The sequence below is a fragment of the Daldinia decipiens genome (genome assembly GCF_022478715.1).
Source record: "Daldinia decipiens strain CBS 113046 unplaced genomic scaffold F4813scaffold_13, whole genome shotgun sequence".
Taxonomy (NCBI): domain Eukaryota; kingdom Fungi; phylum Ascomycota; class Sordariomycetes; order Xylariales; family Hypoxylaceae; genus Daldinia; species Daldinia decipiens.
In genome coordinates, this window is record NW_026054556.1 from 677,171 (window position 1) to 702,644 (window position 25,474).

At 46.6% G+C, this 25,474-nt stretch overlaps 10 protein-coding genes across 10 annotated transcripts; 6 read left to right on the forward strand and 4 right to left on the reverse strand.

Moving 5' to 3' along the window:
- The first annotated feature begins 2,846 nt into the window (after nt 1-2,846).
- Nucleotides 2,847-3,564, forward strand: F4813DRAFT_357007 (uncharacterized protein). Its single transcript, XM_049243060.1, has one exon. It carries the CDS (start codon nt 3,068-3,070, stop codon nt 3,293-3,295), a length of 228 nt encoding a protein of 75 aa, XP_049100474.1. The 5' UTR covers nt 2,847-3,067; the 3' UTR covers nt 3,296-3,564.
- Nucleotides 3,565-3,797: 233 nt separating this feature from the next.
- Nucleotides 3,798-5,829, forward strand: F4813DRAFT_357008 (uncharacterized protein). Its single transcript, XM_049243061.1, has 4 exons — nt 3,798-4,940; nt 5,001-5,112; nt 5,172-5,283; nt 5,344-5,829. The coding sequence occupies exons 1-4, from the start codon at nt 4,038-4,040 to the stop codon at nt 5,576-5,578; spliced, it is 1,362 nt and encodes a 453-aa protein (XP_049100475.1). The 5' UTR covers nt 3,798-4,037; the 3' UTR covers nt 5,579-5,829.
- On the reverse strand, nt 5,830-9,896 carry F4813DRAFT_357010 (putative SMC2 protein). Its single transcript, XM_049243062.1, has 5 exons — nt 9,745-9,896; nt 9,639-9,679; nt 9,463-9,583; nt 6,307-9,395; nt 5,830-6,206 (listed from the first exon to the last, which is right to left on the reverse strand). Exons 1-5 carry the CDS (start codon nt 9,769-9,771, stop codon nt 5,942-5,944), a joined length of 3,543 nt encoding a protein of 1,180 aa, XP_049100476.1. The 5' UTR covers nt 9,772-9,896; the 3' UTR covers nt 5,830-5,941.
- Nucleotides 9,897-10,584: 688 nt separating this feature from the next.
- On the forward strand, nt 10,585-11,898 carry F4813DRAFT_51228 (uncharacterized protein). The gene is made up of 4 exons (XM_049248584.1): nt 10,585-10,643; nt 10,694-10,965; nt 11,064-11,353; nt 11,450-11,898. Exons 3-4 carry the CDS (start codon nt 11,075-11,077, stop codon nt 11,753-11,755), a joined length of 585 nt encoding a protein of 194 aa, XP_049100477.1. The 5' UTR covers nt 10,585-10,643; nt 10,694-10,965; nt 11,064-11,074; the 3' UTR covers nt 11,756-11,898.
- Nucleotides 11,753-13,378, reverse strand: F4813DRAFT_51240 (uncharacterized protein). The gene is made up of 3 exons (XM_049248585.1): nt 12,947-13,378; nt 12,458-12,889; nt 11,753-12,292 (listed from the first exon to the last, which is right to left on the reverse strand). Exons 1-3 carry the CDS (start codon nt 13,269-13,271, stop codon nt 12,159-12,161), a joined length of 891 nt encoding a protein of 296 aa, XP_049100478.1. The 5' UTR covers nt 13,272-13,378; the 3' UTR covers nt 11,753-12,158.
- Nucleotides 13,379-14,470: 1,092 nt separating this feature from the next.
- F4813DRAFT_51267 (DEAD-domain-containing protein) lies at nt 14,471-16,988 on the forward strand. Its single transcript, XM_049248586.1, has 3 exons — nt 14,471-15,075; nt 15,135-16,591; nt 16,679-16,988. The coding sequence occupies exons 1-3, from the start codon at nt 14,699-14,701 to the stop codon at nt 16,870-16,872; spliced, it is 2,028 nt and encodes a 675-aa protein (XP_049100479.1). The 5' UTR covers nt 14,471-14,698; the 3' UTR covers nt 16,873-16,988.
- A 1,024-nt stretch (nt 16,989-18,012) lies between these two features.
- Nucleotides 18,013-19,603, reverse strand: F4813DRAFT_357017 (peroxisomal targeting signal 2 receptor). The gene is made up of 3 exons (XM_049243063.1): nt 19,338-19,603; nt 19,055-19,280; nt 18,013-18,994 (listed from the first exon to the last, which is right to left on the reverse strand). The coding sequence occupies exons 1-3, from the start codon at nt 19,508-19,510 to the stop codon at nt 18,338-18,340; spliced, it is 1,056 nt and encodes a 351-aa protein (XP_049100480.1). The 5' UTR covers nt 19,511-19,603; the 3' UTR covers nt 18,013-18,337.
- A 163-nt stretch (nt 19,604-19,766) lies between these two features.
- F4813DRAFT_51330 (uncharacterized protein) lies at nt 19,767-21,620 on the forward strand. The gene has a single exon (XM_049248588.1). The coding sequence runs from the start codon at nt 19,993-19,995 to the stop codon at nt 21,322-21,324; it is 1,332 nt and encodes a 443-aa protein (XP_049100481.1). The 5' UTR covers nt 19,767-19,992; the 3' UTR covers nt 21,325-21,620.
- On the reverse strand, nt 21,425-23,230 carry F4813DRAFT_51405 (glutathione-dependent formaldehyde-activating enzyme). Its single transcript, XM_049248590.1, has 6 exons — nt 22,742-23,230; nt 22,435-22,675; nt 22,284-22,370; nt 22,159-22,214; nt 21,890-22,088; nt 21,425-21,836 (listed from the first exon to the last, which is right to left on the reverse strand). The coding sequence occupies exons 2-6, from the start codon at nt 22,657-22,659 to the stop codon at nt 21,525-21,527; spliced, it is 879 nt and encodes a 292-aa protein (XP_049100482.1). The 5' UTR covers nt 22,660-22,675; nt 22,742-23,230; the 3' UTR covers nt 21,425-21,524.
- Nucleotides 23,231-24,290: 1,060 nt separating this feature from the next.
- F4813DRAFT_51309 (uncharacterized protein) lies at nt 24,291-25,398 on the forward strand. Its single transcript, XM_049248587.1, has one exon. It carries the CDS (start codon nt 24,404-24,406, stop codon nt 25,175-25,177), a length of 774 nt encoding a protein of 257 aa, XP_049100483.1. The 5' UTR covers nt 24,291-24,403; the 3' UTR covers nt 25,178-25,398.
- The last annotated feature ends 76 nt before the right edge of the window (nt 25,399-25,474 follow it).

A 25,474-nucleotide genomic window follows, 5' to 3' on the forward strand; every position in this document is an offset into this window, starting at 1 on the left:
ATGCATCTAGGTACATATGTACCTACCTAAGGTAACAAGCCCTTGTCAGCTACATAGTACATACAGTACGTACCTCTTTCTAGGTATTGCAGTTCGTGAGCATGGGTAGGTATCTAACGAACACCAACGCTGATGACGAATAGCATCAGCGTACCAATCTAACCAGGTTCACTTCCCGATGAACGGCCATGTACCTAACATAGGTAGGTAAGGTGAGTTGCAAACTTGGTCGGTAAGCTAATACCGGTTTTGCCTTCTCTAAATCCGGTCTTGGAAATATCACAGATGTAATATATCCCATGTGCAGTACCTTTATAGGTACTTTAACGGATCAATCAAATCGCTATATCAGCCCCGAGTATCATTTTTTCATATTTTTTCGCAATCGTATAGATCAAGGGTGTGTAAATGCCTTTACCGCTCCGCATGGCTTGCCCGCGCGGTTGGTCTATAATACACTACTTATATGACCAAGGAACGTAATAAGCATCATCTTAATATTCCCAGCCTCTACATACATACCTAGGTAGGTATGTACATATAGATATGCATACTTCATGGCTCAAAGCTCCCGAATATTCTCCACCCCAACTGTCCAAGAGCCTAGCAGCGAGTCCGATGCTGGAACACTTCGATGCGGCGCTAGGGCGCTAATATAATAGTTTGTATGATTATCACTTTATATGTTGGTTTAATATATAGCGCGGCTCGTTATGACCTACCTCTCCGCGCAGTTGAAATTACAATCGTACGAGTATTCATCGACCAGATTGTCTTGGACCCCCATGCTTGTGCTTGACACCATCGACGGGAGACCCATGTTACGAATCCGCAGAGCCTTATTTGACTAGTCGTCGTTCCCTTGTGCAAGCGTGCATAGTATTGAGATTTAGTCATATCTCACAATATGTCCATATGTAGATAGTACCGAACTGATAATCTCGTAACTCAATTCTCAAAGCAGCTTCAATAAAGGAGATGAAACACCAACGGAAATCGTATTTAGAAAATGGTCGGGGGGTAAACCCTCTCTGATGCTAGCAATTTGTGATAAAAGTGACAATGGTAGTAGAGCAACCTACATAGGGTAAGTATTGAATTAGACACATTACAATAAAAGCTAGATTTGGCATTCCCGGCCGAACCACGGAAACGGAACCCCTGTTCGGCTCTCGTAGCTTTGGCCGCCGAATGACGATTAAGGCACATCACTGGGGAGGGGGGATAACTATTATTTGATCATGCTGCTAGGGCTGGGGCGGCTGGGCGGCTCCAAAAGGAGTAATTGAATTTCCCGACTCTATGGGACCGTTGCTTATTAACAAATCGACATTGTCCTAATATCAATAGTTTATGCAACGAAGCCACAGTTCCCGAATTAAGGGCCTCTCAAATTTGACGCGATGGCTTAACCCCCAGGAATTCTCAATCACCTATGCACAACGCATCTACCTAATATATCTACGTGCATACATACATAGTACCTTGCTGAAGACCGTGTGTAGCAAAACGGGTCTTGTAGGACAGGTGGCCCCTGGATTCATCAGAACCTCCTTCATCGAGGTGAACTACATACATCTTGAAGACAAAGCGTATCCGTATCGTACGCACAGTATGTATCTCTTTCGTCGAGGTGTAAATTGAGTCGTGTAGCACCTACTTTTACATAAGGTGTTAATGACCTTGATCTTCTAGGTTAGTTTGTCTGAAGATTCAAAAGTAACAATACGGACTAAGTAAGTAGTAAAGATCATCCATGCAACGATACATGTTGTGGAGTAGCTACATAAAGAGTCTCCGCGAAGTAGCTGGCTGGCTTAATTCATATAGCCTCTATTCCCGATAACGTATGGATCTACGTGCAGCTTCAACTAACCTACGTATATATCTCAAGCTTCCAGAAGTCTAGTTAGGGCTACTACTCTATAGTAGCTTTCAGCTGGCTCGATGCTATTTGTAATGCTATAAGTTCAGGCGATTTCATTGGCTCTACGAAGTGATACTCCGCTTCTAGTTTGGATATGATGTGTATGTAAGTACCTAAGGTATATGAGGTGATAGGTGATAGAAGATCGATGGATGTAACCCCGGGAGATACATAGGCCGCTTTACTAGGCACCATGCAACACCAGAACTACCTATGTATGTATTCTAACCATCCTCGACAGGATATACTGACATACATAGTACCCCCAAGGAAAGATGTGGAGAATATCAGCTATTCCGCGGGATCAGAATTCCGCCATCATCTTCTCAGTGGGGGAGTTTAACAACGTGTTCTTGATAAGTTCACATTCGCAGTCTGGCTATCACTGGTCTAAATTCAAGCCGGTCCTAAACAACCTACCCAGAATGGATCGTTATGTGCGATCTGGAGGAGAGCTTCGTCGCAGATCGTCACTACTTCTACAGTAAGCTCATGCAAAAGACTACTGACGCGGCTATGAAACTAGCTTTGTTTGCATGTGCCTCGAAAACGATCAGTCAAAAATTTTGGCTATGCGTACAAGCTCCTTCTTACCTACGCCACGCGCCTGCCGATAATAATATTCGCCGGCGGTGAGGATCTTGACGGAATTGGAACTTTGCTCGACAAGCCAGCAAGCTTACCCACACGTGCCCCTATTTCCTACCCAGTCAACGTGTCTGGTACCTTGCATTAGTTGGCCAGTTTCTCTCCCGATATCTCCGAGTCAGGGGCCATGGGCGACAAGTCATGGTTGCATCCGATTGCGGTAGTTCGACTCCGACATGCCCAGGTCTCGGGCTTTCACTGCATCCGGAATGCATCCGCGGTTATAGTTGCCATCTTGCTTTTCATCCAACACATACATAACCACTTACATAGCTTGTAGACTCGTACTTTATCGAATTCAACTAGCTACGACTTACACCAAAGTCAGATTCGTTCATCGACTGATAGGTCCTACGTGGTTTGAGTTGTTTAACCGTTAGGATAACAGTGAAATCTTACCGGTGGCTATTCGGGTTTATGACGATCTTTCTGCGTCGATTTCGGGTTTGGTTATTTCCACCAACCCTACTTGATGAGTACGTCACTTAGAGGATGTCTGGGTGTCATCCAGTGCTACCCTCACATCATTGCGTGGGCAACACCATCGTCTTTTTCACAACGCAAATTCATGAGGAACTATATTATGAGCTGTATAGACTGTTACTGATTAGTCTACCCAAGACTATTAAAAGCACTCGCAATCTGGTAAATGCCGGATCGACCGTCCGCCTTGTTCGATTTAATATAGTTATCATACATTTGGGGGTGAGGTTGTCATGAGCATCCACGCCACGAATACCACGATGCCCCAACTGCCTTCATTACTGTTACAATGCAATGCTCCCATGTCAATCAATTCCATATATGAATTCCCTCATCCAGTGACCGCAATGTAGATGATTGGCTCATGTTGATGAAAAGTGAGAGAACATGTTCCCTACGTCCGATTTCGTATGTATCTCATGAACATTCTGTAGCATCAGTGACTAAGGAGATTTGACTAAAGAGATTTTCAAGATCCGTGCTAAATTTATTATTTATTAAATCCGGAGACTAGCCCTGCTAAAGATGATTTGGTTTAGTTTGATAACTTCAGCTGTGTCACTAGGTACCCTGTATACCTTTTTTGGCTATAAGTTTATAGTGCATTAGGTAAGCTACCTAACCTACATGCAAGTAAAAACGAAAATAAAAAGCACGTGCCTCTCCACGTGACACGTCTCAATGAGCCGATTTCCCTCTTCAACGTCTCAAGATGTTTCGTCGAGAAATACAACACGTAATCTCACTCAACGCACTCTTTTCTTTAAGCTTCAGTTTCAGTTTCGGGAGCCCGAGGATCACCCTCTGCTCATATCGATATATCGATTATATTTCTTTCTCTTTTTATTTTTCACTTCTTTCTTTCTTTTCCCTTCCGTAATATAGTTTCGGAAATCGAGAGAAATCGAGAACGCTTGCTGGCCGAGCAGTGCCGTAGAATTTCCATCTCAATTGCTACTAGTAATTTCAACGCACCATCATGGACACCACCATGGATATAGGTAACCATTCTTGGCTGAAAGCCCTCAATCTAGACAGCGGCGCTATATTCCTCTTAACCGTTACCATCTGTGCTTTCTTGATACCGGTGGTTATAATTCTGCCCCCAGTTGGGCTCCAAAAGAGTGATGCGCTGGTACAGACGCACACAAAGGCCGGCGTTGAAGGTTCAAAGAGTAACCTGGAGAACCAGTACTCAGCTGAACATGCGCCGCAGGACGGCCAGCCACCCAAGGTCCACAGTTTAGTCGTTTATCCAGTGAAGTCATGCAAGGGTATTGAGCTGAAGAGGAGCAAAGTCTTCCCGACGGGACTCCAGTTTGATCGTCTTTTCATGTTTGCTCAACTCAAGAGTCCTTTTCCTGTGGCTGTGAACTCGACGGATGAGGAAAAGTCAAAGCACAAGTGGGAATTTGTTACCCAGCGGCAGTTCTCGAGGCTGGCAAATGTTACCGTCGATCTCTGGCTGCCAGATGAGATGAAGCTGCGGAAACAGTCAATGAAGTCAAAGGAGGCCTTCATAATCCTACGTTTCCCTTGGAAGGAAGATGGCTGGCGCGGTATCTATTCTACGATCACAGCTAAGCTAGCAAGAGGGCGCGCCGCTGAGCCCGAAATAGAGATCCTACTACCAGTAGACTTTCCTTCAACAGAGGATATCAAGGAGAGGGGCTACACTTTCGACGATGTCAAGATATGGAAAGAGACGATCAACGCCCTTAACATGGAAAATGATCTACCCGGTGAGCTACAGCGGTACTTAGGTGTCAGCAACAAGCTTGCTCTGTTCAGGGTCGATCCTGGACAGCTACGTGAGGTTTATCGAACCGCACCGAGCAAAGAGGAAGCCGGCTACCAGCCCGTGACCGGATTCCAGGATGCCGTATGACACCCACTTATCTAAACCTACGGACCTCTAATATAAAACTAACACTAAGTATAGTTCCCACTTCATTTGATGAGCCTAAATAGCCTACAAGCGTTCAGCTCAGAGGTACCGAAGGATGACGACCTAAAGGAGCTCGATGTGCTTAGATTCCGGCCTAATATCATCCGTGAGTAGAGAATATTTACTTAGATGCGTTCTGCGGCTCTCTAACATACGCACCTTTAGTTTCCGGTACCGAAGCCTACGACGAAGAGACTTGGAAACAGATCCGGCTTAAGCCGGGGAGCTCAGGCTTATATAACGACGCCGCGTTCCACGTTTCGTCCAGAACTGTCAGGTTAGTGAATAATCCCTTCATCATCTCTTACCGCTCATGTGTTTTCTAACCATACGCCAGATGTAAAATGCCCAACGTAGATCCAGCAACTGGTCTCCGCCACCCAACTGAGCCAGACAAATCACTCAGGGCGAAGCGGGCAGTCGACGAGGGTGCGCCGCTAAATGGTTGTCTAGGCATGCAACTCACTCCTCTATTCGACCCCAGCTTGGGAGAAGATCGTGAAGCCTGGATCGCAGTCGGCATGACGGTTGAGGTTGAGCAAAGGGGGGACCATGTGTATATCAAACAGTGAGACGCCTTTACTTCCTCCTATACCGTTTAGACGATAAATATGCTTGTGTGTATATATATATATATATATATGAGTAGGAGGTGTATAAAGAAAAGAGGAAGTAGGAAGTGCCAGGCTGTGAGAAAAGACGACTGTAACATCAGGCAGGAAGGAAGACCCATAATAAACACGACCGCCAGAACTATAGCCAGATAATAGATAAATTAGACAGAATAGACACTTCGGCACGCAATTGGAAAAATTTGATGAGAATCTAGTCACATAATTTATTAAACGCAGAAAAATGCTCAAGATATAACGGCTTATCCACCGTTGATCGTAAACCATACGGGCGCGGTATATCATCCATTCATCCGTTTTCATCTACTTGAAGTCCGCGGCCGTAAGGGCCTGTACCATACTCGTATTACCGCTGAATCGGGTGCGGAAGATGCGGTTTGCGTTCTGGAACATGCCGTCCTTGAGGGAGACAACGATGAACTGGGAGCCCTTGAAGCGTGTCTTGATGAGACGGCCGATATTCTGCGTGTGCGACAGGTCCAGCGCCGCATCCACCTCGTCTAAGATGTACATGGGCGCTGGCTTGAACTGCAGCAGTGCCATGATAAGCGAGAGTGCCACGAGCGATCTATTTGTTGTTATGGTTAGCGGCGTGAATGATGTGATAGATAAAAGGCAGATAGTTATAAATTGAGAAGAGTCACGAAGGAAAGCGCATGAGGACTTACCGTTGACCACCACTTAGCTCTGTTAAGCTCTGCTTCCACACCTTGCCTAAGCAGACCTTGACCTCTAGACCCTCGTTGATAGTCTTGCCCTCGGGCGGGTCTAGCTTCGCGAAGCTGCCACCGGGCAATAGCTCGGAGAATATCTGGCCGAAGTCGCCGTTGACCTTCTCCCAGGTCTGGAGGAGGGCTTTCTTCTTGTAGTCGTCGAGGCTGAAGATAGTTTCCTCGATCTTACGCTTATCACGGATGACCGTCTTCATCATCTGCTTAAGCGCCACCTCCTTCTTCTCGACGCTATCGATCATGTTCATGACTTTGGGATTGATCTTCTTCTTCATGCCCTGGAAACGGTCCGTGAGCGTCTTTAGCGTGGCTTTGCACTCCGTGATGTTTTGGCCCTTGAAGTCGTACGGTGTCCCCGTGCGGCCAAAGTTGTCCTTCTCTTCGGCAATCCAATCAAACTCCTTCTCCATGTTCGTCACGGCTTGTATCGCATGTTGCTGTTCCTTGTGGGATTTGTCAACTGTGTGGCCAAGCTTTTGCTTTTCGAGACCTTCTTCGGCAATCCGACTATTCTTTGACCGGATTGCCTCTTCAAGCGCATGCAGCTCATCATCAAACCCGGTCAATTTGGCCCTTTCGTCGTCGAGCTGTGATTGTGCGAGATCGTGAGCCTCTTGTAACTGTGACTGCTTCTTGATAAGATCCTCAATCTCCTCCTGCTGTGACTTGATAGCCAACTCAACTTCTTGTAGCTGCTCCCTTGCAGCAGCGAGATCACTTGAAACTTGTTCCGAATCTAGCTGAGCACCTTGAAGCTCTTTCTGTAAAGTCTTGACGGTGCTCGAATTCTTAGCCAACGTCGCCCGCAACCTGTCTAGAGAAGCTTGAAGTTCTACAAGTTTAGAGTCCTTGTTGTTTTCAAAATCCTTCATATCCTTCTCTATCCTCTTGACATCTGCGCTGGCCTCGGCCTGCCTCTTCTTAGCTTCAGCACTCTCGCCCTTGAGTTGTATGATGGTCTCCTTCATATTCTCTACCTCCTGGATGATTGACGATGAAGAGTTGCCACTAATTTGCTCTTCCGCGAGTTTGATTTCGTGTGTCTTAAGATCAAGATCCTGCTTAATCTTGCGAGCCTGGTCGAGTTTAGACTTTTCCTGCGAGATCCTGGTCTGGATACCATGCAGAGAACGCTCTGCTTCTTTAAGTTGACGGTTGATCTCGTTTAGCTTCTGCAATGTGATCAATACACCACTGGAGTTAGGCGCACTGCCGCCCGAGAGCGTTCCCGAAGGGTCGTACGCATCGCCTTCAAGAGTAATACTCCTCGTCTTTACATTAGGATCGAAAGTAACCCTCTTAGCTGTCTCGGCGTCCTGGCAAATTAAAGTATTTCCAAAGACGTACTCCATTGCTGCAGACACCTCGTCATCATACCCTACGAGCGATAGAGCTAGATCGACCTTACCGGGCGCAATGCTTTGAGCCGTAGCGATTGCCTGCGCCGATGCTTTGAATCTTACGATCTTGTTTAGCGGAATAAAGGTAACTCTCTTCCGTAGTTTGCCGCCCCGTAATAATTGTGTACCCGTAACTTCGTTGTCTACAACAACATTATACAGATGACCGCCGGCGCATATCTCTAAAGCCGTGCCGGCTCTGGTATGCTCTTTGTCAAGGGCGAATAATTGGGCGACCAGCCCCTTGACTTTCGAGCGATCGAAATTGGGAGTTGGGTCAGCATAGTTGAAATCAATGTTAGCAACCTTGCGCTTTAGGACGTCTGCCTCTTGACGTAAGCCCCTGATGGTCTGCTGCAATGACGACTCTTGCTTGTACATCTCTTCCTCTTGTCCCGGCTCAAAACCGAGCTTCGCAAGTTGAGCCTGTAGCTTCTGCGACTGGATCTTGAGGCCATCTAGCTCTTTCAACAAGCCGGCGTTTTGCTCTTCAGCCTTTTTAGCTCGGGGCTCTTCCTCCTTGATTCGTTTCTCAAGATGGGCTATTTTAATTTTGGCTTGCTCCTGCTCAGTAGCTGCCGCTGCTACCCGATTCCTCGCATCTTGCAGTTGACCTTGGTAGCCGCTTTCTTGTCCTTCCTTGGATGCAACACCTGTTTGTAAAGTCTGAAGCAATTCTTCTTTCGATTCCGCCTCCTGGCTCTGCTTCTCGTTTGCTTCTTTCGCCTCGTCGTACCTGGCCTTAGTTTTCTCATAAGCTTTTGTTTTCTCCTTCAAGGCCGCCTCTAGTTCAGCAACGTTCTTCTGCACCGCAGTCATCTTCTCTTCTTCCTCGGCTTTACTGGACTTCTTTAGGTCTATGACCGTGGCGAGCCGAACTAGCTCGTTAGAGTGCTTCTTGACTTGATCTTCTAACGCTTGGGCTTTTCCTCCCTTTCTCAGCTCTTTGTCCCTTTCCGCTTTCACTCTCTTTACATCTTCTTCAAGGTGGGATATCTCGCTCTTTAGCCTAGCCGCGGAATCTTCAAGATATTTCTGTCGTTGCTTCTTATTCTCCAGGTCAGTCGCAGATTGCTCCAGTCTCTCCTGGTACTTGAGGTAATCGTGTGCGACAACTACTCTCGTTAAACGCTCCAAGTCATTTTGTGTTTGTTGGAAATCTAGGAATGCTCTCTTCTCGGTCCGTAACTTCTCAAGCTTAGGCTCAATTTCGTCACGCAAGAGCTCGGTAATCTCTTGAAGTTTCATTTCCTTTTTTGCCATAGTTTTTAACGCCTTATCTCTTCGGTCCTCAAACATCCTTGTGCCGGCTGCTTCCTCGATCATAGCTAATATCTCGACCGCCTTCATGTTCAGCACCTTGGTGATTCGACCTTGCATGATAAGGAAGTTGGGATTGTTTATGTTCAGCTGTACCGATTGAAAGAGGTTTTGAACTGTCTGTTGTTGTGCTCGGTGTCCATTTATTAGATACTTCGAGGTACCTCCTAGGACGATCTGTCTAGTGACGCTGATGGTCGCATACTCTTCAAATCCAATTGGCGACTTTTGTTTATCCATGTTGTCGAACACGATCGTGACGCTGGCTTTCGTGACACCGGCTTGACCGCGCTTGTAGATTAGATCCTATACTCGATAGTCAGATAGGCAGGCCTTGTAAGATTATAGATTAGGGTGTATCTTCATTTCGTACCTGTATATTTTGGGCTCGCACCGTCGACATGCTCGTAATACCGAGAACGAAGCAGATGGCGTCCAGAATATTGGACTTGCCACTACCGTTCAAGCCGGTAATCGAGTTGAAGCTCTCGTCCCTTTGCGACATGAATTTTAGTTATGCGACGTAAGGGGTAATCATTATTTACTAACCATCCCGATATGACTGTTCGAACGGCGTAGGATTTGAAGCCCTTTCCAATATATCAGTATCCAATGTATCGGTAGAGATAGCTATACTACATTGGAGCATACGTACATCTATAATCACCTCCGTTACCCTCATATTGACGAATGCGACGGGTTCCGCATATAAATTCCGGCGTTGTTGTCTTAGGTACTTATCTAGCGTTGCCTAAAACTATTTTCTGCATTTAAGCCACTTTGAAAGCCGTTGCCGACGCGATTAAGGTCAACAAAAACAAATTGGAAGGCACAGGCTGTCATTGGCTGCTGATTCCTTATGTGGGGTTTTTCAGTTGGTTCAGCCCTGATTGCTACCTAGAGATTTAGTTAGGTGCACAGACCATTTTCCAAGGCGGTGAATAGTGGCAGAACTATGTAGCCCCACTATCCTCCCTCCCCCCTTCATCTATAAAATTCTTGCCGTTCCTCTTCCCAAAGTTTTCTTTTTCTTTTCTTCTTCAGCTCTCTTTGCCTTTTGGCTTAGATCAAGTGTAGTATCTGTTCTTTTCAGTTTAATCTCTGAAAGAGTCCTACTGGACTCAATCGTGATTATTCTTATTTTTGTACCGAAGGAGCGCATCCTCTGTGCTTGCGCATGATCGCTCCTACTGTGTCCCTGGTATTACACTGCCTCCAGGTGACGCGAATTTGTTTTCATTACTGCCACTGGCTTGCCTAGGGCTGTGAAGAAGACAACCGGGTTATTTCCATTACTTTAAGTTCCATAGGTCCGTAATTCATATTGGCGTAGCATACATATCATAGGTACATGCGTGTAATTAAAATATTCTCCTTTGCTTATAAGATGAACCCCATTGGAAGGCCATATGATTAGTTTGTACCTTGAGCCTTCGTAAATTAGGTGGTTTTTTTTTTTTTTCTTTCTTTCTTTTTTTCTTCTCCCTTTCCTCATCAATTCTTTTCCTCTCTGAATGTGCTATTCGCTCATTTATTCCACGTATCTTCCACGTAGTAGGTATTTGTCTTAGTTTTCTAACCACGTGTGTGATTTGACAAGCTAGGCGTCATAGGTATGTACCTATGTACCTAAAGGTTCAATACTATCCAAAAGTACTCAGGTACATGACCGGTTGCAGTGATCGGCCTGAATGTTACGGATACACAAATACTCAGGTACTTGTTAGAATCGATAAGCCCGCTAAATCTAGGTACCTACCTCATAGGCTACCTAGGTACATAGTAGTTACTCTCTCCGATAATATCCACCTGCTAACTACATAAAATCTGCACGCGACAAATAATAAGTAATAAGTTGACCACTGGACGTCATTTAGTCCTCAAGCCAAAGTTCATTGATTTAGGTCAGGTGTCTTCGTCTATAAGTCTCGTGAGGTCAGAATATTTAGGTGGGAAACGCTACCTGCGTAGCAGAGGCTACAGAAATGGCAGACGAACAAGTGTCACTCACTTCCCTAATCTTCATAATTGTCCTTGGCGGCCTCATCATTCGATATCTATTCTTTTCGTCGCCAGCCCAACCCTCGCGACCACTCCGAGATGCCCAGGCGGTATCGCGCGCTAGAGAGGCCGCAGTAGAAAGGATACAACAAATCTTTGGACCAGATCGAGTCGATCGGAGGACTATCTTGTGGGATTTGCATCGCAATGGGGGGAACATAGCGGCAACTACGGAACGGATATTAGCAGGACGCATAGAGACCGTGAGTCCAACATTATTTGCGAGCGCGACCCTTCACCGCCGTATTCCTAACCGTGATAATCTAATCCATATTAACTAACATCGCGTTTTTGTTTAGCCCCCTATTACATTCCAGCCACCACCTCCTCCGACTTCTCCCAACCCCTCGGCGACACAGACACAACCTTTCAAGGCGCCTCCAAAGCCTGCCGAGCCAGATTTGATTACTAGATATAAACTACAAGATAAAGTTAGCACCAGCAGCGAGCCCGAATCCTGCACAAAACCTAAGGCATGGAGCTCCAACCGGAATGAGCGACAGGCATCCCTACAACGAAGGCGAGACGAGATGATTTTAGCGGCAAGAAGGAGGATGGAAGCCAAAATCGCAGCAGAGAAATCTGCCGGAAACACCCAGCAATAAAATAAACATTGGCCTACGGGGTTGGACTAGTAACCTAGGGTCTCGATCGCCGTTTGGGGAGGCGGGCTGTATATCTCGAATTCAACCCTCAAGTTGGGAATGCTTTGTATATCATAGTTGAAGTATATGTAAAGCATACCTTGGTCTAAGACAATGCTATAGGCCTTGAATCAAATCAAGCGTAATAATATAACAACTCCGAATATCGGTATCATCAAGCGAAGAGCAGTTCCGCGAATATCTTTACCAACCCATTGTCTAACCAGATTTATCCCCGTATTTCCAATGCAACTATATGCAGATTCTATAATGCCAAACGAAGAGGAGAAAATCCCGCTCTATCTCCCATATGTACGCCAAGCCAAGCCATTAAGCAATGCAAAGAACCGTTATGTCATGTGTCTCATTTCTGTCTCTGCTCGATCAATTGTAGACCCTGTCCGATGCCATCTTGAACGCCTCCAGCAACGCCCTCTATAGTCCACGCGGCAAGATCAGACATTACCTTCCCAAATTTGCCTTCACTTATGGCAGAGACTAAATATTCCGTGTTAGCGATTAACAGTTGCGGAAAACCTTAGCGGTGACTCTAGATCTTGGCATCTGCCTCACAACCTTATAACCCTAGAAGATGTTCCGAAGTCCACGGCTACGTTTTGAGAACAGGGGGTAGCAGAACAAGAAAGGAGATGGGCAACGTACTCTTCTCACTCAAAGCTCCACTCTGCTTCCCAAGGGTAGTAGCGAAAACGAAGCTACTAGAGATGATGTGCTGTGAGATGCTGTACTGGCGCTCGTAGTATGCCCCGGTGCGGATAACAATCGCAAAGAAGGACAAGAGTAGGTAGACAAAGATAACAAGGCCTGTAACGAATCCTTGAACCGCCGAGTGGAGAAAGGTCTTTGCTCTATCAGACGGCCGCCAACCGGATCTACCTAAACCGCCCTTGATCTGACCATTCACGTCTAGCTGCGCGCACGACTTCGGTAGTGCTCGGTGAATGATGCTAACCTCGTACTCGTCCATGTCGTCTGGGAGGGCCCTGAGCATATATGCAACGCCGTCGATATACGATTTCCTCGCGAATATTAGGTCTGCCGTTTCTTGGGAAGCCGACTGCTGCAAAAAAGAACCTAGACAATAATAAATAACCTACGCTTTCTCTGAAGACGGGATAGGAGCACTCATACCTTGCCTAGCATATCTCCACTTCACGCCTGAGCTTGTGTTCATAACACGACTATCAGGGCCGGAAGGCTTTGGTTTGTCCTCCACGAGTCTATTGTTGGCGACACCTGCTGCTGTGGCGCATGTTTGTAACTCAACGATTGCATTCGCATCTCTTCTTGCGATGACCACAGGTTCTATATCGTCCTGAGATGTTATAGAACGCCGCCGAGAGGGTAAGATATACCGGCTTGTAGACCGGCGGAGTGACTGAAGAGCCGGTAATCGAGACTGGACTGACGTCGGTAGCATGTTGAACACTACTATGGATATATTCTGCTCCATCATGGTGTCTCTATCTGCCTCTTCCCCGTCTTTACCTTCTCGGGTTCTATAATATTGAGGATTCTAAGTCCAATTTGGTTCTTCGATCATTATAGTCAAATAAAAATGCCTGTTAAATGAAAATAAATATAGCAATCGAAGTTAAGCTAAGCTTGAAAGAAAGCTGAATTTATGCGGCAGAGGCCTGTGTTACCCCTTGCACAAAATCCAGGCTAGACTTAACGTTTACTTATGTAGGTAGGGAGGTATGCACCCATGTCCACGTAGGACGGGAGTGTCAGGGAAGATATATGTATATTCAGTGCAAGGTCCCTAATGCCTAGGTAGTCATTGCAGCATCGCCACTGTTTCAACCACGAGGCCCACCTCTCTATTTGTATGTAAAAGGCGCTGTCGTTCGAGATGGAGATAGATAAGCGATTTTCACATGCAACCCTACCACATGTCAAGAAGGTACATGTATATACCAACATATGATATGTACCTATATACCTACCCAACACCGGCCTCGCGGGTATATACATATACTGATATACATGTTTGAAAAAGCTTCGAATACACATCTTGACTGAATATATAATTAAACGCTTAGATTCCCCTCTCTGTGGTTAGAAGCAGTCAAGGCCGACCTATTGCAAAAGTACCTATCAAAATGACTTCTATGGAGCATGTGAAGAATACTTTTCTGCATTTTTATAGGCACTTATATGTATTGGCCCATAATGAAGAAAACACGTGCACTAGGGCAACTTAGCGTCCCCGTAGTTCGGATCTACATACTACATATACAGTACATACATAACTCTGTACATAATGTTGCATATCTACCTATATTATGTACCTAAGGCACATTTTTCCTCGCCCGACCTATGGTTCGTGCTATAAGGTATGTATTAGCATGTGCAAGTACCTGACTAACTACCTATTAACCATTAGGCCCCTAAATTTGTAACAAATATACAGTATCAAATTTTCGTGTATTTAAACACACCGTCAAATCATCATGCTGTTTGCTTAGAATACGAGCCTATTCATAAAATGGTTTCATTAGCGAGGTACTATGTACGGACTTAAGCCTCAAAATACACGTGGGTGTTCAGTGAATCGGGCAAGTTCGGGGCCGATAATTCTGAGTTATTATTTCGAAAAGCTAAAACTGCTGGACTGCAGGTGCCCCCCGAAGCGGGGTACGTAGCGGAATAGACTTTATCCGCGCCTATCTGTCTGTCTTAACATGAAAACTGATAGTGGGCTGAGTGGGTCTTCCGCCTTATCCTGCCGAAAAAAAATTTCGAATTGAAGAAATTCATTCAAGTCGCCTCCACTACGCGCCTTAATTTCTTCCTCCATAAGGTCGTGTGCAAATGAAACACTTCCTTCACAACCTCAATTGCTAATTCTTGTGAGGAAAATTCCAATACTCTGCCATAATGCTCAAGTCTTCTTTGCAGAGGCATGCCCGCCTGGGTAATTTGGCCCGTCGTCAACTCTCGACCTTGGTCTCGCAACAGATTCGTTCTCGACCAGTCGTAGCATCATGCCAGAGGCTGGCGCAAAGAGAGCGACAGCTAGTCCCTCTGAAACAAATTGCGCTGCGGTTATACTCTCAAGGGTCCGCCGCAGCTTACGCTAATACGCAGACTGACGACTCGCCGGCTTCATTATACAATACAACACGATTTGAAGATCTAGCAAAATTAGGTGTTGACGAACGTATCATTCGAGCTATCACCGTGGACATGAAATATGATAGCATGACTGAGGTCCAGTCATTAACTATCAACCCAGCTCTCAAGGGAGTCGATCTGTAAGTACAATATCTATTACTTGTTGTATTGTTACTATATTGGTACTAATTGTAGAAAGGGTGGCACAAGCAAAGACAGGAACAGGCAAGACCTTAGGCTTCCTTATCCCTGTCTTCCAGCGTCTCATTGCGGCTGATCCAAGTCTTGCTTCCCCGCAACACCGCCGAGATGCTTCTTCAAAAGATATCCGTGCTATAGTTCTATCTCCTACACGTGAGTTAGCAGAGCAGATTGGCGTTGAGGCCAGGAAGTTAGCGCGACACACCGGACTTGTCGTCCAAACCGCTGTTGGTGGGACAAGGAAGAGGGAAGCTATGTTCAAGATGCAGCGGGAGGGATGCGACGTACTCATTGCGACTCCGGGCAGGCTCCACGATATCCTATCAGATCCTAGTACTGGGGTTGACGCGCCGAAAATACAATCATTTGTATTGGATGAGGCCGACCGCATGTTAGATGTTGGCTTTGCGGACGCTATCCGCGACATTGTCGACCTTTTCCCGCCAATTAGCCAAGTCGACCGTCAAACACTTTTATTCTCTGCGACTATCCCCCGAGATGTTGTACATCTAGCCAAGAGTATGGTCAAGACAGATAATTTTGATTTTGTTCAAACCATCAACCCAGACGAGACTCCAACCCACGCACGTATTCCGCAACACCTTGTAGCCGCGAAAGGCTACGAGAATTGGTTCCCAGCCGTCCTTGAAATTGCTGATCGGGCAATCAAGAATTCTAAGAACAACCCCGATGCCCTTCCTTTTAAGGCAATACTCTTTTTCTCAAACACAGCTACCGTCCAGTTTGCCAACCGCGTAATCAAGAACACCCCCCTAGGAAACAGATTCAACGGTGTGCCAATATTCGATATCCATTCAAAACTTACCCAAGACACACGAACCAGGAATGCTGAGGCTTTCCGTCGTGCTCAAACCGGTATCCTTGTTTCGTCAGATGTTACCGCCAGAGGAATGGATTTCCCCAATGTATCCCATGTCATTCAAATTGGTCTTCCCCCAGACAGAGATCAATATATCCACAGAGTCGGCCGAACAGGTCGCGCTGGAAAAGCTGGAGAGGGTTGGTTGATTCTGGCCGAGGAAGAGATCAAGGAAGCACGAGTTCGTCTTCCTGGCTTACCTATCAAGCCTAACAACACCATACAAAGTGCAAGCCACACCCTAGGACAGGGCACCCCATCTCCGGAAGTGGCTCAATTTTTCGAGGATATATCTAAGGCCTATGAGCGCGTCCCAAAAGACCTCTTCGCATCTGTCTATAATGCTCTGCTCGGCCAAAAGTTTGGAAGAAATTTGGACGTCGGGGATTGCGTCCGGCTCCTTAATAATTGGTGTAAAGTTGGGCTTGGTTGGGAAGAGACACCCGCCATTACCCCAACCTCGGCCAGGAACCGCGGCTTAGACAGAATACCGGGTATCAGACTCGGGTTCGATAACTATGAAAGAGAGTCGGACGATCGACGAGGTGGTGGATTCGGCTCGTATGGTGGTCGAGGTGGTGGGTTCAACTCAAATGACCGACGTGGTGGTGGGTTCTCGAATGACCGACAAGGTGGTGGATTCAGCTCATATGGTGGTCGAGGTGGTGGGTTCAACTCAAATGACCGACGTGGTGGTGGTGGTGGTTTCAGTTCGAATGGTGGCCGAGGTGGCGGTTCTGACTCAGGCTCCAGATTCAACTCTAGAGATCGTCGTGGAGGAGGTGACCCGTTTGCCCGCCGCGTAAGTTCAGATTATGAGTCTCGCGGAAGACAACCTTCTCGAGCATCCTTCTAGGAGACTCGCGACCTCTCCCTATAATGGGAGTGACAGTTGATTTCTCAAGATTCGTTATCTTGTGCTTAATTTTCTAATGTACTATGCTGCTTCGGAAGCAAACTCCCCTTCCTAGGTAGACACCTATGTATGAGGATATAGATCCGCACGAGCCCGCCGACACACGGCTTAGGACCGATGACGTGCAAGGACTCATGGGCTGGAACTACGTCTTATCGATAGATCTACACTTATGGGAGGGGGCCTCAATCGGAGTCAAGGTTGTCTTGCTTGGTTTCACGGAACAATTCAAGGCGTCGGGCGGTCACTGGAAAAGGGGGCCGCACGGCACGGAAATCTCGACTATTTGTACTATAGTGTAAGACGACTCGTAACGACAGGAAAAAAAATACGAAGCCTATGAAGCGTCATATTACCCTTGTGATATGTGGCTATACCGCCAACTTCCCTTTCGTATTCGATTTAACTTGACCGCCTTAACAGCATCTGTTATAGTAGTAAACCACTTGGAAGAACTACGACCGGTGTGTTCCGCATTTTTCTAGACTCTCTGATTTGCATATTGACACGGCTTAAAGCAAGAGTAGGAGTACACTTCACGTTTAAATATTGCGCGGTTTTCCAACTTCCACGGATGTCATTTTTCGTCGTACCTAAATTTCATATTGCGGAGACTACCTTAGGTACTGAAAGTACTATAGTCCCCCAAACTACGCAGCTGTCACGTCTACCCTAAGATTTTCCAACTTAGTTTAAGTATATGAGAGATTTAGTATCGTAGCATCCACCAGATTGAATTTAGAATTGTAGGGTCTAGGTCGGTAGTTTAGTTAGGTAGTCACATAAAGACGAAATAACTACATATTGTGGGAGTATGAGAATGCCTTTATATATCAGGCTGATTGGCTTATATATAATCCCGGCAAAGAGAATCGGTGTTCTCAAGAAGGATTAAACTTGGTAATTTATTAATGATGTGCTGCTTGTAAAGCGGTGGGTAAGCTCTTAATGCCCAGCGATACCTATCATGCTTTGGTCATGAATGAAGTTCAACCATCTATACAACAGCTAAAGGTAGATTGGGTATATGTAAGTTAAGTAATGCTAAATATTATGAAGCTATGCCATTAATAGTAAGTGGTATAATATTGAGGTATGTGTTTTGTGTAGAATTATCCTACCTACCTAAGGTATATAAGTTAAATGGCTGTTAAATAGGCACATAGTAAGCCTAAGTTAGCATTAATTTGCAATAGAATCCTTTATCGTATCTAGGAACATATTAGAGAGGTATACAAGCACAGGCAGTTCAATTTAGCTTACAGGTAACTACCTATGCAATATATCTTAAGTATATCCAATATCGTCAGTATCAATGACAATCTCCTTAAACGCCCCCAATGCAAATTCCCATTATATAGCTAACGCCGTGTCTTTTCCCGCCACCAATGATAATACGTCGGTATCATGCCTGCCCCTGTAATAGCCTATTCGCATCCCACAACAGCAATCTTTCATCCCATCCCACAGTTGCAACCCAACCACCAACGCCAAATAAACACCAATCGACGCCCGTTACAAATTCCGTATGCCTGTTCATAATACCAAGCTGGACTCCGGCCTGGACTGGAGACTCCTGCTGGGTTGGCATTGACGACCCGTCTGTCCATAAACGCACTGTCATGTCGTAACTCGCGCTGATCAAGATATCGCTGGCATGTGGGCTCCATGCTAGCCTCCGAACAGCGTAGTCGTGGCCTAACATTACAGATGCAGGCCCTGCTGAAGGATGCCTAATATCAAACGTCCGTATTACCTTGTCTACGCCTCCCGTCGCGATCACTGTGTGATTGTATTTATTCCAGTCGTGGGTCAATATTTCCCCCGGTACAGCAGGAGGAATTGGCCCCTGGAGGGAAGGGACAGGAGAGGGGATGTGAACTGGAATCTTTGTTGTTAAGTGATATTGAGCGCTGACTGGCGTTCGGAGATCGAATATGCGTAAGTGTGAATCCGTCGACACTGCGGAGATGATATTTGGATTAGATGGACAGTACGATGTGCTATAAGTACAATTTCCGACGGGAAGCGTTTTGATGGATTCCTTTCTTGCTGGCGACCACTACTCAATGCTGTTTAGAATGTCTAGTGCTACTTGACATATGCCTAAGGGGATACGTACAATCTTTATCGTTCCATCCCACGAGCTAGAGGCAAAGGTATCTTTAGTAACGGGGCTCCATGCTACCGAGAATGTCTCCCGCTTATGCTCATGGAAGTTCATTACGGGGAACTCATTGACATTCATATCGTAGAGCTTGATAGAGCCATCACCGCATGCGACCAGTAGCTGGTTCTCGTTGATCTCAGACCAGGCGAGGTCGTACTGGGCGTCGTTGGTATCGAAGCTGGACAAGAGACTTAGTGTGTTGTGTCAAGCTATAAATGTACTTGCAGTCGCTCACGTCTTCTCAATCTGGACGCCTTGCGGTCCCAATCCCAAGCAGAATACGCGGCCGTTTCCTACAATGCCGTAATTCGCTGCGGATGCGACAGCGATTCGTGAATCGTAGTATGGTGAGTATTTGACGGCGTAAGGATTCCAGCCGGGTGTGCGGAACTCCAACATAGCGGCCATGTTGCTTGTATGAAGAGCACAAGCTCAGACTTGCTGGCGCATAAGGTATATTATAAGAGGTATGTAGCTAAATGTACCTAGTTGAAGATTGACAGCTGAAGAATGACGATGAGTTAGAAGCCAAGACGTGGGGCCTCGGCTTTATGGTAGGTACCTAGGTACATATGTCAGGTACCTGTGTGGGGTTATATGTAGGTAGGTAGTAGACAATGGGAGTACCTAAGGTAGGTACCACCTTCACTGAATTACCAGGCAATTTCCACTTTCATTATTCAATGTTGCCGTCTTTACATAGGCAACGAACATTTGAAGCTAATTTGAAGCTAAGACTGAGAAATCTAATGTATACATCTCGCCATCTGAGCACAATGTTTCTTAGAATTCTCATCGCCCTCAAGGAATATGAAAGGTGAAATAAACATGAAAAATGACGTGACACGTCTTCTATTGGAGATTTTACATTCTACCTTACAACTCATATCATGGACGCATTTTTAAAAGGAACCAAGCGAAAGTCATCCGCTGTGGAAGACTCATTTATAGTCGATGATAATGAATCGACGGACGTGAAACTGGCAATTCTCTCGTCATTGCACTCTAATATCAGCCAGGAAGCCTTACTGGAATCCCTCTTAGAGCATGACGGTTCTGTTCGAGCTGCTTCCGCTTCTCTAGCTGAGGATCGATCAACATCGCCAAAGAAGAAGAAAAACAGTGCTGTTGGTTATCAGTCTTCACTTAGGTTATTTGCGTCCAAGTCTTCAACTAGAGAACGACCTATGTCACCGAAGAAAGCGAGAACCATTCCTAAGAAAGGGACGACGCTTCACTTGTATGATCCTGAGGATGTAGCCGAGCATACACCTTGCAGTATCATTCATAATTTTCTACCGTCAGATGAGGCCAACGAGCTTCTTAAAGAAATGTTAAGCGAATCTAGTTCGTTCGATAAAATCACATTCAAATTATTTGATAACGTGGTCCAGAGCCCACATACATCTAGTTTCTACGTCGGGACGGAAGCCGAAATTAACACTCAGAAACATGATTACTTCTACAACGGGGCCCGATTGACGGACGTACGATCTATCACCCCTCAACTTTTGCATGTTCGCCCAAAGGTTCAAGAAGCGGTAAATAGAGAAATTCAAACCCGTATCAAGACTCGCTACCCCGGCGGACGAAAGCTGAAGTACCAGTCTCCAGATCCATGGTCACCGAATTGTGCCTTCGTCAATTGTTACAATGGGCCTCAGGAGAGCGTTGGCTATCATAGCGATCAACTAACGTACTTGGGTCCGCGGGCTGTAATAGGCTCACTTTCCTTAGGTGTGGCAAGAGAATTTCGTGTTAGACGGATCATGCCAAAAGACTCTGATACTAGCCCTACGGATGATCCGGACGCTGAAGGACAAATATCTATACACCTTCCACATAATTCTCTCTTGGTTATGCATGCTGAGATGCAAGAGGAATGGAAACATTGTATCGCCACGGCCCAAGCGATTGATCCTCACCCTATTGCAGGCAACCGGAGGATCAATATCACATACCGGGATTACAAGGCAAGCTTCCACGCAAAATTTACTCCGAGATGCAAATGTGGCATTCCCGCCATACTAAGGGTCGTTCAAAAGAAGAAAGAAAACCAAGGAAAATATTTCTGGATGTGTCACGGCGGAAATGTACCTGGTAAAGAGAATTGCTCATTCTTCCAATGGGGCGACTTCGATGACGACGGAAATCCTAGCTGGGACAAGTCACGATATAAACTTGGCCATAACAATGGCAATTTCGAGAACGAGATACAATGATACGCTTTTTAGTGCCTTCGACACTCTATTCTGCATCGAAGAACAACTGCGAATTCACCACGAACCGGACCCTGCATTATGCTGGCCTAGATTTGAGTGGAGATAAAGCTTCGATACAAGTGAATATAGAAAACGATATACCCCGTTACTACCACCCAATCTCGATCTTCATTCGCAACTTTAGGCGCAACTTTGGGGTTTTATGGCTCAACATAGAGCGGCGGACGATTGTAGCCATCGACCTGTTTCACGTTTAAGTTGCCGACATCTAAGTCGTTGAAGACCCTCAGGTTAATTGGTGCTAACCCTCCCCTGATGAACGCTCGCTGGCCTTCGGGTAGCTTGTTGAACACCTCGTCGGAGATCGGTGGCATGTTGTTATGAACCGGTATTCCACATGTTTTGCAAAAAGACTTCTCGACGAGCTCAGAACCAAATTTATAGTACGCGAGATTTTCTTCACCTTCAATCTCGAACTGCTCTTTCTTAGGATAGAGCCATACGTAACCCATCTATAGCAAGTTAGCCCTGGGTCTCTAGAAGTTTTGGCGATATCAATGCTTACCCTATTGCATATACTGCAGTTACATTCTATAATGCGTTCCGTGGAGGTCTTATCGAGAGGCTTTGATTTCAATGCCACCCTGACTGCACCGCAATGGCAGCTACCAGTGTATACCTTCCCGCCTTCTATCACGGCTTTCGGCTCTGGTCCTGTGAACTTAGGTGCCTTATAAGGGCCCCTGAACTCTTTGTTATCCGCACTAGAGATTGGCGAGAAATGACCTGTCAACGTCCGCGCTTTGAGGACCGAGGTGGACATGAACAACTCACTAGAACTTTAGTATATTCCATACGTCGACACCTTGACCATGCTGGAACGATCGAACCTAAGGGCGAATCAGCCATTTGTAAGCTTCGCTCTCTTAAGTGTCTCCGAAGAGATGCGTATCACTTACATTGGCTCCCATCCTAGGTTCCTCACCGGGCTTCGGAAGCGCGGCGTCACCGACAAACAAAAGCTGAACTCCACAGTTGGGGCAGAACTAGTTCCCCCTCACGTCAGCCTAACGAGAGCAATACAAACCAAAATCGTAAAATTGTACGAGCCTTATGGTTAATGGTTTTCTCTCCGAAGGTATAATTTGCTAGGGTATTATGGTCGCCTTTGATGAAGCGGATGTTTCCCGGCTCAGGAACAACCCACAAAGCGCCCTTCTTATAGCACGAACTGCAGTTGCACTCGAGCACCTTGAAGACATGAGGCATCTTGGCTTCATAGACATAGGCGCCGCAGTGGCAGCTGCCACGGTAGGTCTTCAAGTCTCCAGACATTCCGTCGACGAGGTATCTATAGGGTTTCAGCTCTTCGGCCATCGCAACAAGGGGTTGAGTAATAGTATAAGAGGCTATTTACTAGTATAGAGACCGAGTCACAATCTATGCTTGGGGATCGTCTGGAGATTATGTTGGGTTTAATAACCGTTGTTGATTCTTCGTCTAGTACGATCTCGAGTAAAACCAGACTGCAAACTTATAAGGGTTTAACCCAAAATTGAACTCCGAGGTTGAAGACCTTCTTAAAGGAGCTGCCCGATTCCAGAAGCATGCCCGATAGCCGATAGCTAGGCAAATCCCGCGGGAGGGATAGCACTGTGTATCTCAGAATCCTAGATCGGATTGAGACATGCATGTTACCTATTATCGTGACTCCTAGGACGGAATATTCGCCAGCCGTCGAATTCCAGATGCTATCCACAGCCGCAGTTGGAGGACTTATAAGAATGGTGGAGACTAAGTATCTACCTAGGTGCATGTAACTATCTGTTAGGTACCTTAGTACATGTACTTATAAAACAGTCCCTTAGGTACGCTAATTCCTACATACATACCTAAGGTAGGTACACTATAATTCCTATATCAACGCTTACTGTCATTAGGTACTTGACCGTGGTTGAATCGCGTCACGCTATCAGGTGACAGACTAGCCTGATGAGTCGATTGCTATGAGAATAATGCAATGTCTTCTCTCGTTGAATTTATAGAGATTTTTATCCTTTACTTAATTGTTTATATGCATCGCGTTCCTGTTTCGAAGGAGTATATCCCCTCTCCAGAGAGTAGGACGAACGCTGAGGGAGCGTGTTACAGAAAATTTCTTTTCTCAAGCGGATCTGCATTACCATTTGTCGCCCGACTAGTGGTTGTCAGTAAATGATAAGGTAATCTAGAGAGAGGGGATTATTGTCGACCACACAAAGCGGACATCAGCAGGAGACCTGACGCAGGAGCGCATTCTCGGTTGCGTATCGGCGGCGGGGGCGGGGGACCGGGGCCGTCCCTAGCCAATTGTTTACGAATAATCGCACTTTCCAAGCATGGCAAATCCGTTGTATAAGATGCGCCAGGGGACTAGATGTGATATTGGATTTTGCATCTGCAAAAACGCCAGCCACTAGATGGAAATATTCCCAGTGCCAATGATACACTACGGGACGACTTACGTATAGATACATACATGTAGGTATGTAATATACTACATACATGTACACTAGTGCAAATAGCGATAAGATAAGACAGGTGGGGATCGCAGGTGGTGGGACATCGAAAATCCGGGCTTAGGCTGTATGGATGTACAATACATAGGGCGATCGAAATTGCGGTAGCAACATCCGGATTCCGGCCCAGCCACCTAGGGTTGCTATCAGTGGTGATTAGATCAAACCTTACGTGGGTCGCGACGGATACAACGCGATGTTGGCGCCTTAGTTTCTTTCCACTCAAGTATTCCCCAGCCTTGTGCGTTGTACATACAGTAGACGATCGTTTCATCCACTTAATTCGTTTTCGCATGCAAGCGCGCACTTTATTTTGGATTAAGTGTCAACGATGGCATCGTGAGTTTCGTTAAGACTGTTGCAAGAGTCTCGCGCGCGATTTCTACGTTACCAGGGCAAACCGAGCACCATCGTACCATTATCAACCATTATCACAACCATAACCACAGAGCCCAATCAATTGTTTTGTGCTTTCTCCTTCATCTACTTCGGTTGGCATCGTCCTCGGAATCAAGTTCGCCATGCCGCCATTAGACTCTTCGCGCAGCTTCGCGCGTGATATGCTCTCAAATCTGGCATCCAAATCATCACCTTCGACAGTCACACCTACGTCGACGTTAAACCTTGCACAGAAAATCCACGACTTTGCCTCCCGCACGCTCCTCCCCCGACTAGCGACGGATGTGAGCACGGTCCCTGAGGGGTACGGCCGGACTGCAAACGGCCCGTCCCCCGGTGCGGTCGCCGGCATAGTCTTGGGTTCCGTTGCAGGATTCATACTCCTGTTGTGGATAATATACTGGTGCGTGAACTTGGGATCACCGGCGCCTCACCTCGAGGAGGGTTCCGTAAGCGGAGTGGGTGGCTCCTCGTCCGTAGTGTCGTACCGCTCGCGACCGCGGGTGCGCCGTCACCGGCACAGCCACAACTCGCGAGCGTCGCAGCAGTACTCGCCGCACCGGCGGAAGGAGACCGTCGAGATCCGGCGCGACCGCACTGTTCGCCGCTCTCCATCCTCATCTCCTGCCCGTGTACCGGAGGTCGACCAGATTGTCGTGCTGGAGGAACACGACCGGTCCCGGTCCCGGCCACGATCACGGTCACGGTCGAGAAGTATTAGTCGCCCACGACCTGCTCCGGTACGTAGCGATGGCGACGACGAGATTATAGTGTTGGAGGAACAGACGCCGCCTAGGCGGGGGAGCAGGGGTTATAGCCGTAGGAGCAGCGAGAGGAGGAGTAGCGCGCAGTATAGGGACGTGGAATATCGTAGGAGGAGCAGCTCCCGAAGATGATGATTATAGCAATAACGGGATGAGGGAACGGGCAAGCGATTTCTAAGGGGGGTGGGCTTATGGTTGGTTATATTGAAGTGCAATATGAACGAATGTATGTGAAATACCTGGAGTTTTTATGTATTAATTAGTAAAATAGCGTGGCGTATGAGGTTGTATGAGATGATGGGCATGTTGAAGTTACATATTATAGTATATCATGTATCACGTACTCTCTGTCTGGGGGGGGGGGGGGGGGGGGGGGGGGCGGGGGGGGGGGGGGGGGGGGGGGGGGGGGGGGGGGGGCGGGGGGGCCGC

Bases quoted from the DNA above. Each gene is read 5' to 3' on its own strand.
- F4813DRAFT_51228 (XM_049248584.1), top strand. From the start codon at position 11,075: ATGGCAGACGAACAAGTGTCACTCACTTCCCTAATCTTCATAATTGTC. The intron at 11,354-11,449 runs GTGAGTCCAACA...GTTTTTGTTTAG, and splicing joins TAGCAGGACGCATAGAGACC to CCCCCTATTACATTCCAGCC.
- F4813DRAFT_51330 (XM_049248588.1), top strand. From the start codon at position 19,993: ATGGACGCATTTTTAAAAGGAACCAAGCGAAAGTCATCCGCTGTGGAA.
- F4813DRAFT_51405 (XM_049248590.1), bottom strand. From the start codon at position 22,659: ATGTCTGGAGACTTGAAGACCTACCGTGGCAGCTGCCACTGCGGCGCC. The intron at 22,215-22,283 runs GTAAGTGATACG...ATTCGCCCTTAG, and splicing joins AACCTAGGATGGGAGCCAAT to GTTCGATCGTTCCAGCATGG. The intron at 21,837-21,889 runs GTAAGCATTGAT...AACTTGCTATAG, and splicing joins ACTGCAGTATATGCAATAGG to ATGGGTTACGTATGGCTCTA.
- F4813DRAFT_357010 (XM_049243062.1), bottom strand. From the start codon at position 9,771: ATGAGGGTAACGGAGGTGATTATAGAT. The intron at 9,680-9,744 runs GTACGTATGCTC...TATATTGGAAAG, and splicing joins TAACGGAGGTGATTATAGAT to GGCTTCAAATCCTACGCCGT. The intron at 9,396-9,462 runs GTACGAAATGAA...TATCGAGTATAG, and splicing joins TGCGAGCCCAAAATATACAG to GATCTAATCTACAAGCGCGG.
- F4813DRAFT_357008 (XM_049243061.1), top strand. From the start codon at position 4,038: ATGGACACCACCATGGATATAGGTAACCATTCTTGGCTGAAAGCCCTC. The intron at 4,941-5,000 runs GTATGACACCCA...CACTAAGTATAG, and splicing joins TGACCGGATTCCAGGATGCC to TTCCCACTTCATTTGATGAG. The intron at 5,113-5,171 runs GTGAGTAGAGAA...ACGCACCTTTAG, and splicing joins ATTCCGGCCTAATATCATCC to TTTCCGGTACCGAAGCCTAC.
- F4813DRAFT_357017 (XM_049243063.1), bottom strand. From the start codon at position 19,510: ATGGCCGCTATGTTGGAGTTCCGCACACCCGGCTGGAATCCTTACGCC. The intron at 19,281-19,337 runs GTGAGCGACTGC...TCTCTTGTCCAG, and splicing joins GGCGTCCAGATTGAGAAGAC to CTTCGATACCAACGACGCCC. The intron at 18,995-19,054 runs GTACGTATCCCC...AGCATTGAGTAG, and splicing joins GGGATGGAACGATAAAGATT to TGGTCGCCAGCAAGAAAGGA.
- F4813DRAFT_51240 (XM_049248585.1), bottom strand. From the start codon at position 13,271: ATGATGGAGCAGAATATATCCATAGTAGTGTTCAACATGCTACCGACG. The intron at 12,890-12,946 runs GTATGAGTGCTC...ATTATTGTCTAG, and splicing joins GTGGAGATATGCTAGGCAAG to GTTCTTTTTTGCAGCAGTCG. The intron at 12,293-12,457 runs GTACGTTGCCCA...CGGAATATTTAG, and splicing joins TGGAGCTTTGAGTGAGAAGA to TCTCTGCCATAAGTGAAGGC.
- F4813DRAFT_51267 (XM_049248586.1), top strand. From the start codon at position 14,699: ATGCTCAAGTCTTCTTTGCAGAGGCATGCCCGCCTGGGTAATTTGGCC. The intron at 15,076-15,134 runs GTAAGTACAATA...AATTGTAGAAAG, and splicing joins GCTCTCAAGGGAGTCGATCT to GGTGGCACAAGCAAAGACAG. The intron at 16,592-16,678 runs GTGGTGGGTTCA...ATGGTGGTCGAG, and splicing joins CGGCTCGTATGGTGGTCGAG to GTGGTGGGTTCAACTCAAAT.
- F4813DRAFT_357007 (XM_049243060.1), top strand. From the start codon at position 3,068: ATGTCTGGGTGTCATCCAGTGCTACCCTCACATCATTGCGTGGGCAAC.
- F4813DRAFT_51309 (XM_049248587.1), top strand. From the start codon at position 24,404: ATGCCGCCATTAGACTCTTCGCGCAGCTTCGCGCGTGATATGCTCTCA.